Source organism: Anguilla rostrata, chromosome 14 (genome assembly GCF_018555375.3).
Source record: "Anguilla rostrata isolate EN2019 chromosome 14, ASM1855537v3, whole genome shotgun sequence".
NCBI lineage: Eukaryota > Metazoa > Chordata > Actinopteri > Anguilliformes > Anguillidae > Anguilla > Anguilla rostrata.
This window is the reverse complement of record NC_057946.1, coordinates 9,873,435-9,886,586: the sequence shown is the minus strand read 5'-3', so window position 1 is coordinate 9,886,586 and position 13,152 is coordinate 9,873,435. Positions and strand designations below refer to the sequence as shown.

General features: G+C 40.2%; 1 protein-coding gene across 6 annotated transcripts in view; it reads right to left on the bottom strand.

Moving 5' to 3' along the window:
- epb41l4a (erythrocyte membrane protein band 4.1 like 4A) overlaps nucleotides 1-13,152 on the bottom strand; it is a 74,179-nt gene that overhangs the window by 20,778 nt on the left and 40,249 nt on the right. For 4 of the 6 annotated variants that reach the window (XM_064309335.1, XM_064309336.1, XM_064309338.1 and 1 more), the window contains 6 exons: nucleotides 10,586-10,664; nucleotides 9,933-10,030; nucleotides 9,324-9,444; nucleotides 2,355-2,442; nucleotides 2,004-2,092; nucleotides 1,664-1,727 (listed from right to left, as the gene is read on the bottom strand). In XM_064309335.1, coding sequence (XP_064165405.1) covers nucleotides 1,664-1,727; nucleotides 2,004-2,092; nucleotides 2,355-2,442; nucleotides 9,324-9,444; nucleotides 9,933-10,030; nucleotides 10,586-10,664 — 539 coding nt within the window. The remainder of the gene's footprint in view (nucleotides 1-1,663; nucleotides 1,728-2,003; nucleotides 2,093-2,354; nucleotides 2,443-9,323; nucleotides 9,445-9,932; nucleotides 10,031-10,585; nucleotides 10,665-13,152) is intronic. The other 2 variants (XM_064309337.1, XR_010325585.1) reach the window with 2 other exon arrangements.

Here is a 13,152-nt window from a genome sequence, read left to right as displayed (position 1 = left end):
ATTCTTTCCAACTGGAAAAGAACTGGTGAAAAACAAATAATTAAATTGAGCATGTTAACACTGTTCTCCAGATGTCCCTTAATACATATATCCTAAGGGAGTGTAAGGGTAAGGAGCTGGTCTTGTAACCTAAAGGTCACAAATTAAATTCCCAGGTTTGACACTGTCATTGTACCCTTGAGCAAGATGCTTAACTTACATTGCTTCAGCTGTATAAATAGATGTAATGTAAATGTGAAAATTATGTAAGTCGCTCTGAGTAAGAGAATCTGCTAAATGGCTGTAATATACAAAATTATTTTTCAACCAATTAGTGAAAGCACCACATAATAGCCAAAGCAAGAGCATAAAACATCAATTTTGCTTTTCCCATCAGACCAGTACATCCAGAGAACCGCTGTGCCCAGTCGATTGCAAGCAAATGGGAAAGGCAAATGAAAAGACTGTGGACTAGACAAAGAAACTTGATTGCAAATGATTTGATTGAATGCTTGATCACATTTTCCGATTTGAAATGAAACAAACCTAAACTGGAAGCCAGAATATAAATAATCTGTAGTAAACTTGGTGCCAAAAGCCCTTTCCTTTTATTGAGGAAATGTAGGTACAGTAAATGAAGTCCAAGCTAGTTTTTCATGCGTTTTTTTCATTACTGACAACATAAACAAAACATTTTTTTAGGGGATGGGTAATATGTTACACAAATATAAACACTGTCCATGCAGTAGTATGCACAAAAATTCTCAAAAAAAAAAACATTTATTAGTGGATGGATTTATTACATAACAGTTGTCCTTTACTTTTTAAAAGCGAACTCGAGAAGTGAATCTTCAGAAATTCAGCTTAATTTAGGGATCAGAGCCAAAACATAAAATTTAATTACAGGAATTTATCAGATTTAAGCATCGTAAATATTATTTCCTGACTTTAACATCAATAGTAGCATACTGAGGGCTGTTTTTCAAGTGCCATGCTGTCACAAATAAACAAGGGGATGAAAAATAAATTATCATCAAATATGCAGTTTTCCCCTCAAACACAGCCTGGAGTGAGTGTCTTTTTTCCCACAATGGCAGGTTTTATTCATATGAGTGTGCTGAGAAAACTCATGCGTAAGGTCCATGCCCTTAGGTCCATGGAAATAATTAACTTCAAACAAACAAGAGGATAAACGAACAAAATATAAACCCGTTTCATTTGAAATAAGCTTGAATGCTTTCAGTGATTCTGGATTTCTTTGCAGCTTGTGACATGACTTTCTCTCTCTTTCTCTCTCTCGCTCTCTAAACACACCATTTCATTTCACCAAATTTAGAAAGCCCAATCATAATTCCAGGCCCAGCTCATCGCTGTATCGTCCTCCCTCAATTTCACTAGCAGGCATGACCTCCTAAATTCACACAGCCAGCAGTGGCTGTGTGCACAGGGGGGACTGGGCACAGCTGGCACGGACAGAATACGGGTGCCCAGTCAGCCGGAGAAGCTGTTATTGTGCGGTGAGTTTGGGAATACCCTGCTGCCTGGAAGGATCTCTCCCAAGATGGTGCTACGGCTGAGCGTGTGTCATACTGAGGCCTCCACGGCACGGACTGCATGCTTCAGTGAAAACAAATTATGTTTAAAATAACTATAGCCTACATACACACAACAAAGGATAACTCACATCTTTCCCCATGACTCGAAGCTCAAATTGTGTTTCCTTAAAATGCACTTTTGTGATCCTTGGCCTGAAATGAAAAAAAAATAATGTGCTTTAATGCCTTGAGTGCATTTGAAAATGACTGATCACAAGGTTTGATATGCAGAAACATCAATTGCTGCGATCTGTTTGGAAATGTAAACCTGCTGAACATTGCTATTAAATTTAAATGTGACCCAAATGAAGAAAACAACCCTTTGTTCTACAACTTAAGTTTGATTTGATAAGATTAATTCCCACGACACAGTATCTCTCATTCTTCCATTGACAGCTCCCTGACCTGTTCATGCACAATAATACCCACCAGAAGTACTTCCCCACTTGTGTTTTGTTCTTGTAAACAACAACTCCTACAGGTGTTAATCCTAGAAAATATTCAGACTGCTTCTCTCCCTGCAAAATATGAATAAGCCAATTAAGCCATCACACCATACGATCTTTGAAAAAACATGCAATGTACAAAAGGCTGTCATCAGCTTTTAAAATGACCAGAATCAATACAAAGATCATAAAATGGCCACAATTTCCGACAGCATGAACATCCCTGAAGCTTAAATTGAGCTTTCTTTGTAATTGTTGTGCAGCTGTTTAAGTCAAGCCATTCTCCATCTTTCATATTCCAACAGTTGCCTTTTTCTGGGTAAAGTAGACTTACAAATACAGGGTGAAGGTCGACTCCATACATGTCCAGTGTTTTGGCAATTCCTAAATAATTAATTTCAGCCTCGGAGGGAACCTGACCCCTGCAGCAGAAAAGGTTATCTCATTAGTGAATACATCTTTGTATCATTTCAAAAGCTTGCATTTGGTCCCAACCCACGGGCCACACAGTAACACACTGCAGGAAACTCAGAAGTTGGGCTTAATTAGTTTTTCAATGATTAACAATGTAAAAATACAACTTGACAAGCAAAACATCTAAAACATTCAGCCTTTCGTTATATATTTCCATTGAAATGATAAAACATTGATGCAGACTAAGAAGTAACAATACAGCTTAATATGAAAGCTGTCTGAAAAACATACACACACACGCACACACACACACACACACACACACACACACACATTTATTGGTAATAAAATATTGCACATTTCATCACTATTTAATACGGTATGTAAAATTATTAGAATTTTGGCTTCTTGTCTTATAAATTGCTTAAAAACTTGTCTTAAGTTTTTCATCTTTTTAGATGTATCATTTCTGGATTGGATCTCTCTGTATTTTTCAGTAGCAGTGATGCATTAATTTATGTGGCAGGATTAGCTTACATCAGGTATAAATCATGCCAGTTTTATACTGAGAACATTAAATTACTCAGCACAAATTCCACTGTGCAGTATACAGTCGAGTGAATTAAATTTATGGCTGAAAAAGGCTTCTTTCACCTATAACTGCTTCTGATCTCAGTTATCTTCTCTTCCGCAAAGTAGTAAATTACCATAAAAACCGCTGAACAGACCATTTTCCATGAAGTCATTTCATAGATCTAAAATTAATTGAACGCCCTAAATTTATGACACTATAACATTATTTCTCTATGTGGAGTAGGCTCAAGGCCATTGCATGTAAATAAGAATCTAATGTTGGTGTGACGGTATAGCCATTGTCCACTTATTGATAAGCAGCATTTAAAAAGACTAAATGCAGTAAGACACAATGGGCCCACCGCATCACACAATGTTTCCAAGCATGCTGTACTTCTCTGGTCATTCTCTCCTAGCCAGTCTGTCAGAAGCACGCTATTCCTCACACTGATGTGCATCTCTCTACATACTGGGATGCCGTTGCACATAAACACTCTAAATCAAACCATCATACTCCAACCTCCCTTAGTCAACAGCCGTAACTGTGCCATGCATTCCAGGACACAGTGATTTATGACAGAAGAAAGAGAAGGGAGAATTCCTCTCTCCAGAGTTCCCTATTAGAGGATATATGGTGACATGCATAGATCACATAAAATAAATCAAACGCACCAGCACTACAAAAGAAGAGCCTCACTCTTAGGAGGAGTACCCAGATCAAGCAATCGTAAAGAATGCCAGAGCCTCCTCTATCATCAGCAATTTAAAAAAAGGGCATTAAATAATATTCAATTCATTTTGTCTTCAATGCTACAGACGACCTCATTCCACCAGGGGTAGTGTGAATTCACTCAGCCACGATTCCTTGGGACGCTGCTGCAATGGTACCCCCTGACACAGTAGGTGCCCTTTATAACAGGCTACCGCTGCTTCTCTGAGTTTTATCTCCCTCCTTTAGTGAGTCGTATGGCCTGCGGAGTGTAAACTGGCTCAGTGATAAGTGTACCAGGGGACGGCACGCTCTTCAGCCACAGTACCCCGGGCACGGGGGAGGGTGGCACTGTGGCACTTGACAGCCATTGCTGCTAATTGGTTCCAAATTAAATAGAAAAAAAGAGGAGGAGGTTGTCCTGTTGCATTTGTCGCATTGTAAGGACAGAGCTCTCTTGAAACACATTTCAGCAGAAGACAGATTAGAAGCACGTTCAAGATTGCGTAAGGCTTCATAAATATAGCACAAGGTGAGAGGAAAGTTCCGTGTTGGTGTTAGCAGAGACACAATGTGTGCGAAGGAAGCAGCATTAGGTACTGCTCTACAATAACTGTTTGGACAAGGGAAGGGTCTGACCTGGACAGCAAATGTGGAATATGATTTATCTCCCACATTTCAAGTCTTAAACAAGCTGCATAGTTTCATAATAGTCACGAAACACAAAACAAAATACCTTCACCTTTTCACAACTTAATCATTAACTTATTTGCCTTTAGTAAAGATACGCTTCCAAGTTCTTTGAATTCCATTCAAGAAAATAATGAACAGACCTATGGTCTGAGTCAGTGTGTTGGGCAATTACTGATTAACAGGTGTGTGTTCAAGCACCGAGTGAGGTAATTTCTCCAGAAAACACATGTACTCAGTACTACATTATTGCTTATACCAATGTGCATTATGGTGAGAGGAAATTATTTGGCTTATTTTGCAGACTGTGAGTCAGGCCTGACTCTTGCCTTTGTGCCACCCTCGGTGAGAATGCTGGGGGAGCAGTCATTGGGTGGAACTAGAATGTGAAATGTGATCACAGACTGGGGGGAAATTACCATGGATGAAATGCATTCCTTCATTTGGTCTAAAAACTAAAAATCTAAAAACTGAGGACATCACGGAAATGGCACAAAAAAATTGGGAAAGTCACAGAATGCGTGGCACCTGCGACTTTTGTGACAAACTTTCAGTCTTATTGATCAGTATATTCCAATCACATCATGAAATTCCATCTTTAGTATTTGAAATTATTTTTTTTATCATCATCATGCTATATTACTGGGAGTTATTTGGCCTGTTTTGTATTATTGGGGGGTTGTAACCCTATTCCCCCCCCCCTTAAATTATGCCCTTGCATGGTGGTATGGCTGCTGGCTGGCTGGTATGGCTGCCTAGAGCTGGCCCTGCTATAAGAATCTCAATACACAAATGTTTCCTCACCATGCTTGAGGTTTGGGGAAAAACATATGACCTCTATTGTTCATTTGTTTCTTGGCATCATACATCCATGCCTCGCATGATTAAGATAGCAGTGACTCTACTCCGCCTGGGTGTCGGGTTGACGTGCGACCTTGGAGAAGGTCACACGCCTCATTTTCTCCTTACTTGCAGAGAAAAATGTTGCTTTGTGAATTTCCATCCATCCATTTATAGGTGGGGATGAAAATGATCACTGATGCTCTCTTCAGTGCTGTTATAAATATAGAGTAGTGAGAGGAGAGAGTAGTTATTTACGAGTGCTTCCTGAAGCTCGGGGGAGCCATGAGTCCTGCAAATTGATCCCTTTAATCAGGGCTGAAGTCTGGGCCTGATTGGGTGACTAGTGCAGCAAGTAGATGGTGTCAGACGGCAAAGAAAAATGAGGGAGCATATCCTGAATCCGAACCACTGATCTGAGACCAGGAGACTCTGTGGAGGTCTTGGAAATAAATTACAGAATCTTACCACACATTTCTGCACAAACTCAGACCTCACAGTATTTATTTTTGACATCTATCACTGGATGGCCATTGGGCTTCATTGCCACAGGCTGCCATAACAGTGTATGAGGGACTGGTGAGCCATTATTTCATTAAGCTGAAGTACTGGAGAAGAACTGGAGGGTTGAAGCTTTAGCTCTCTGCCTTTTGTACACATTATGGGAGACCCTGAATCTCAGGTATAGATCTCAATGCTATTGTTTCATGCTCAGTAGCTTCAGCTGAGGGTCGATCAATTCTTATTTTGCAGTTTATTACCATTCCTTCCTGGAGACTTCATGTCCAAGAGTCATGAAATTTTCCATTTTCAAACACAGCTCAAAACCAAACAACACAGCATAAATAAACAGACTGTGCGTGACCTTAAAATGAGAGGGAACTATTTGTAACGCCCATTCAATGACAATTATTTTCAGTTATTTAAACAATAGTCACATTTGATGTTGTAACAGAAGCAAATGATGAGATGTTTTTACATTATTATAAGGGAAGCGAATTATATCAATATTCTTTTGAAAACAGCCTCTATGTGACTGTTTGTCATGTTTCATTTTAGTCAGTGCTATTATGTCAACTTCCTTTTAAAAAAATGTAATACACTCATTCATGAATCTGGCCCTCATTGCGCCTTGACTGTGCTACACATTTTTGTGAGCTTGTAATAAGGAATAATGGAATTAAATTTTCTCAACTTTTTTCTTAAACGTTCTTTCTTGGAAGGTATTGATTGAGGTGCCTTTTGAATAGAACTTTGCTGCAATTAATTTAATTAAAAAAATTAGAAAAATAAGTTGATCTGGTGAATACCAAAACTCAGCCAAACTGAACAATGGTGCCACAAACTGGCATGAAGTCACTAACTCATCCTAATTCTCTCAGCACAAGTGTCAATAGTGAGAACTTTATTTGCTGTAAATTTGTCTAGTAAAACCCAGCTTTACTTTTCTTTCTAAAATAAATCTTATTCACAACACTGAATATGCCATTAATGCAATGGCTTCAACATAATTATACTGCAATTTTGTCAATTAACATTGTCAGGTTCACTCTTAAATGATGTTTATTGGTGTTTTACTGTTTCCTGCGCTGGTTTGATTAGACAGAAGTAGGTAGGAATAATAGAGACTGTGGAGAATACTGGGAAAGTATTTTGGCTGGTCAGAGGAAGGGGAGTATACAGGCGGAGGAAAATCATCTGTCCAGAGCCACCCTTCCTGAGACTGAGTCAGGCTTTAACAGAAATAACCCTCTGTGTGAGGAGGGGGGAAAAAAATCCAATCTAAAACTCCAACCCCTGTGGTTAAAACATATCACAGAAGCTGCCGTTTAATCCAACTCTCTGGTGGTTTATTTGGCTACGTGGGCACAAGTCAGCTGGCTGATCGCCTTCTCTTTCTGAGTCTGGATTTGATCCAGGTCTACAGGAGAGAGGAACTTCAAAAGACCGCTGAATTAATGTGGCATGTCATATCCAGCAGCCAAAAAAGAAAAGAAAAGAAAAAAAAATAAATAAAAGAAAACATTGCGGAAGAAAACCACGTGAAATAAAAGAGCACCTGCTCTTTAATTCCCAGAGGAGGTGGCCGTGAAAGGAAAGGTCGATCTTTATGAAGTATTAATGCTAAGTCTACGCAAAAGAAAATAAAAACAGTTCCCTCCGGATCTGTCAAAAGCATGGTCTGAAGGAAGCAAGCGACCTTTCTGCGGAAGATAAGGTCGTCCTCTCTCCCTTTTCCTCAGCAGCTGGGGGTCGGCCAAGAGAGATAAAATACAGTTACTCCTAATTCATAATTCATACCGGGAATCAATATTCATGGGCAGTGTATACAATAGAAGCGAGGGTAGAGGCCTTACATATATATTCCTCTCCATAATGGAGAAGCTCAATTGAGGTGGTGCCAGGATTGTTGTGGCACTGGGCCTGTGAGTGGCATCAGACTCATGCCTGGCAGGACCTGTATTACTGTCTGAGGACTGTTTAAATAGTATGATGGTGCGTCTCGCTCCCATATGTAAGGACAAACTGCCAGTGTGTAGTCCAATGTTCAAAAACCAGCCATCTTTACATTGAGATGAAGCAAGATAATGATCCCAAGGTACTTGTTTAAAAAAAGTTTCCCATTTCTCTGTAGAGATGAGTTGATATGCTAATGAAAGAAAGTGTGTTCAGATGATACACACCACTTTTACTGACACAGAACAGGGATTGTATAACCTTCTGTTGAAGCTATTTTTTCAGGCTGAGACAATAAATGTAATGCAAATAGAATTTAAATAAGGCAGATGAATAGCTGTCTTATATACTTACTCTGAAAAACAACCTCTTAAATCAAATATCTTGAAATCAATGAAGGGCTGCTCCACAATAACACAGTAGAGATAAACGCACAATTCAAAATCAAAGCACGGAATGCAATTAAGTCAGTTATTGCCTATTTCAACATGCATTTTATTTTCTTTGTCAGCTTAGGATAACATATTCCGAACATCATTTTCTTCGCTCTGCATGATCCTATAAAATATAATTATAGTTCCTGCCTTTGACTGGTACTTTGTGCTTTCCATTTAGGCACCAAATATTGTACATTTGCTTTAGGACTGTGTCCCTCATTAGGCCATTCACTCCCTCAGAGTGGATTGTTGTGAATGGAGAATGAGGCTTCACAGCTTCACCATATCAATGACTAATCGTTGCGTTTTGCTGTTGTGAACAAAAGGTTTTTATTGGTTCAAACATGCCAGTGACTGAATGCTCATTGCTCATAGGGCCATCTCACTCATCACTAGCTCCCATGGTAGTAAGTAGCAGTAGCAATGGCATTCCACTAGAGAGCGACAGTAGTGGCAAGCAGAGCCTGTGCCTGTTCACTGTGTGTTTATTGTAATTAGTGAGCATTATGCTGACACAGAAATGAAGGCCGGTAATAACACAGCAGGTTAATGAGGGTCAAAGGGTCCTGACTGTCTTGGAATTGGGGTCAGTTGCTGTCCAGAAGTGTGCAGCACAAAGCACAAGAGCGCTCATTCATAGGAATCAGGGAATCTATCCATTGAGTCTATGCCACAGATCTTCTTTTTTTAAATTTATTTATTAAAAAGTTGTTTATTTCTTGCACATCCAACCTGGCATGCAAGTAGATGGACTGAGAATGCGTCATCACTATAATGACCTGAGAGGGTCTTTCAACTGCAGTCGGCCAGCAGCTTGTATTACAAGGGCATCAGTTGTAGCCAGAGGGTGAAATAGTTAGTAGGATGTATAGCTTCCCTGGGTTTTGGATTCATGTTACTGCTATAAGCGCTCAGTATAAGCAATGTGTAATCATGCTGTGCTTGTGCTATACTAAAATTGTATATATCACTATTTCTGCTGTTATATTAATTTAAAAAATGTCAAGAACCTTTAATTTGCTCAAATAAGGCCATAATAAGTACACCTTTGTAATGACACTTCAAATAGCAAATTCACTTATTTTAATTATGGATGTTAGGCAGTAAAGCATGGGCTGCTGGGAAACATAATCCATAATCTGCTGTGAGAGGGTTTTGGATTAGCATTTTATCAGCTCCTTACGTTATAGTTTTGTGAATCTGCTCGATGGCCTCCTCCAACTCCTCTTTTTGATCCGGGACGAAGCGGTACTCCGACACGTAGCCTGCCATGTGTTTGTAGGGATCATAATCCCCCAGCTCAGCTGTGAAGGAAGGGACAGAACAGGAAAATAAGGGACATACCTCTAGCAGCAAAAAAAATAATAAGAAAACGGGCTAAAATCTCTGATAGACACTGCTCAAAATAACTCTGAGCATGACATTAAATCAATGTGTTATAAGCCTAGATTTTGATTTTATTGACTGTACAGTATTGGCACTAGTTGGTTCAGCTAGTTGCTGCTGCAGCGATCCTACTTAAGTCCATCCCCACACACACGCACACACATACACACTCGCATACACACACGCGCACGCACGCACACACACACACACACACACACACACTCCCCTCTCTTCCTGCCAGCCCATATGGCAGACAGAGAGTGAATTAGAGGAGGTGGCGTTCCTGCTCAGAGCATAGTGCTTCCTCTTAGCGCAGAGAGAGACAGAGCAGATGCTGCACAGCACAGCTCTAATCTCGAGGGGCAGGGCAGGGCAGGGCTGCGCGGGGGCAGCGGCGCTCACTCACACTGGATGGCGTAGGCTGCCAGCTGTGCGCTGACTGTGGAGGAGCAGGGCAAGCGGCCCTGCAGAACATCCTGCTTCACCTGCAGGAAGAATTGGTACCTGACAGCACAGACAGAGGTCAGTTACACAGTGTCAGTGCCTTTAACAGGCCACCATCACACAACACGCAACACCACTTACAACACGGCACAATGCCAGGCATTCACTATACCACATATTCCTTCTAAATTGCTAAACAGCTTGAAAAATATACTGAGCACAATGGTATACAATATAGAGCAATAAAATGTAATTATTTGGTTTTTACTAAACTCTAAGCTTTAATTAATATCATCAGTTTGTGGAGACCTTGCCATTTTCAACCAGGTAGCCTACATTTTTTTCTGCTTGCTGTTTCACGTTTTCATTTTTTTTGCTCAAGTAGAGCTCAAACGCACAATGCATGCTATCAACAACTCAATAACACCAGAAAACTGCTGTGCGCAATATACTTGTAAGCAATCTCTGTATATTAATCTCTCTATGCAGTGTGCTATTTGTGAAATGAAATTCAGAAAAAAAAGATCTGGTTCCATAGCCAGCAGGACCCCTTTCTGACCCAACGGAGACACATAAAACAGTAATATATTTTCCTCATATGAAAGACATGACTACCTTGTTATTTCTTCTTTGAGCTTGCAAGGATCCTCCGTGTAGAACTTCACACCGAAGTAGAGAGTATAAGGAGGTCCTGCTGAGGAACCATACTGAGATTACATTCTAAAGCACTGAAAGCAGTCATGGAGTTAAAAAAAAAAAAACACAGAAATACACCTGCCATCTACCTGAAAGGGAGAACCTCAGATGTATTAGGATGGGTAGGTGAAAATAAAGAAAAATAAAAAAGCAAGTTTTAATGATTCATTATGATGACACAAGTATATCCAGAGAGAAAACAGAGATCTCCAAAAACATATGATTAGAAGGCAGTAGATGGAATGTGTATTTATAGATAAATGGTATATAAAAAAGCCTACATGAAATACATTCTAAACAAGTGGTGTGTATTGTAGCCTGTTAAAAGAACCAGAGGTGCCCTTCGATCAAATATTCATATCACCTGCTTTTTTAGAACTGATCTGAAAGCAAATTTCACCAGTGTTATGGGAGCCTCTCACTGACTGCAGAGCTCCAGTGATAAAAGAGAATATTCAACAGTTCAACCTTGAAATAGTCACATATCTAAGGGCACTGTATGGCAAAGCACATAAAAAACGGAATCTATTATAATTACATATTGTGGAGGAACCTATGAGCTCCTAAACACATATTTAAAAAAAGCAGACCAAGAATCCTAATCACCTCAGGGCTAGAGGACTCAGAGCTAGAGAAGGCGAGGCAAGTTGAGGAAAATGAGAAATGTCAAGAGCTGTCATTAAAATAGTCATGTCCTGAATAATATTAATCGGGAGCAGATGCTTATATGATCTACATGTAATCAGCTGAGGCGAGAACAGAGAATGCATTCCACTTCTTCCATGGAGGACTGGCGGCCTTCGTAGCTCTTCCCTGATTGAGACATTGTCAAAGTTGTCACGTAAGCTACATAATTGCTAGGGACTGGGTCATCAGAGACAACATTTGCAGCACAACTGCATGCTTGTAAATGTTTTCTCTTCTCCTTTTCTCAATAACCAACAAAGGGAATGCACTCTTGATTATAATATGTTGTCTTGGTTTTTGCCAAAGGTAGTGACTGAGACGTCAGTCTCTTGTGTAAATTGAATTATAACCCCAAATAATTGTTTTAAACGGAGACCCTATGTGAGGTTCCTTTTGGCAAATGGCAGCCACATACAGACCACATGGTCTGACCATAGAGGCTGACTCTGCTGGACCATGGCACCAGCATGAGAGGGGTTGGCTGAGTTTAGCTGCTCCCGGGTGGACAGCACGGAAGCAGGTTCCAAGATCTCATGGCCACCCACAGCCTAGGACGTTGCAGGAAGTGGGGCACAGCAGCAGCTCAAAAGCAGTGGATGGGGCTGATCCTTCTGTTGGGAGCCCTGCAGGCTTCTGAGGGTCCACTGTCTCAGGATCCCGGTTTCAAAAGCCTAAACCGGGTGATTTTTGTATTATGTGAAGCCTTGTCTTCTGTTTGCAGTGCATTTGCTGATCTGTTTGTTCTGAATCAACATTGGTTTCTCTTTGCAATGACAAACTGTTGAGGAGCAGGAGCAGTGTTGAAGAATATTCTCAGCAATGTAAAGTTTGTTGATCCCTCTTCAACTGATGCTGTCACCAATGTGTTCACACAAGGTTATTAAAATGTCAGGTGCCCCTCCTCTGTTCTCAACAGGCATCCAATTTCATGAGCACTATATGCTCCATTTGTACAGTAATGGGTGATATTAGCAGATTCACAACAAATGAACGGTGTTGTATCTGACACCCAGATTTACAATGAACATGAGATAATTCTGTACAAAGCCAAAGCTGACTTGAATATAAATTTTAGGACTGCAGGATGGTTAAGGCACCATGCTGTGGTGCATGGATGAGCCTGAAGGCTTTGGATTGCGCCAGTCCTGACTGCGGCCGTTAGCTCATCGCTATCTGTGAAAGCCATGCATGAATCTTTCTCCAATTCTTAGCTGTAGTTTGTGATGTGAAAAGAAGCAGTTGGTGACACCACGTGTTTCGGGTGAGAAACACGGATGCCTACCCTCTCCCGAATCAAGATCACAGCATTAGTGTGGCTGTGGTTGCAGATGACTGGCCATTCCACATGGGGGTGAGAATTCGACATGCTTAGCCCCACGTTTGTTGCCAAAGTTATTTTTAAAAAAGAAAAAAATCCAATTTTCTCAAAGACTGAATGATATTAATTGGATTGTGTAGACTGTCTCAGTTCAACCTTTAGAAGCTGCACAGCAAGAAAAGTCTGAGGCAGAATGACAATCAGAATTCATTACATGACAATGATTAAATTAAACACCTCCTGCGAGTTATCTAAAATTGCAATGATGGCACCATGAAACATTTTGCCTGATTGTATTTGGTTTCGAAATGTTGTTACTTGCATATCTGTGTTCACAGATAATTGTCTTTGGGCTGGAAAGGAGGCCAAACATTTCATTCTTCCATGTGAATCAATTACTTAGATCAGTATTAATATGCCTTCTAGATAATGGTAAAACGCAAAAGTGCTGAAAAACCTATAATTTCAGCAATCACAGTAT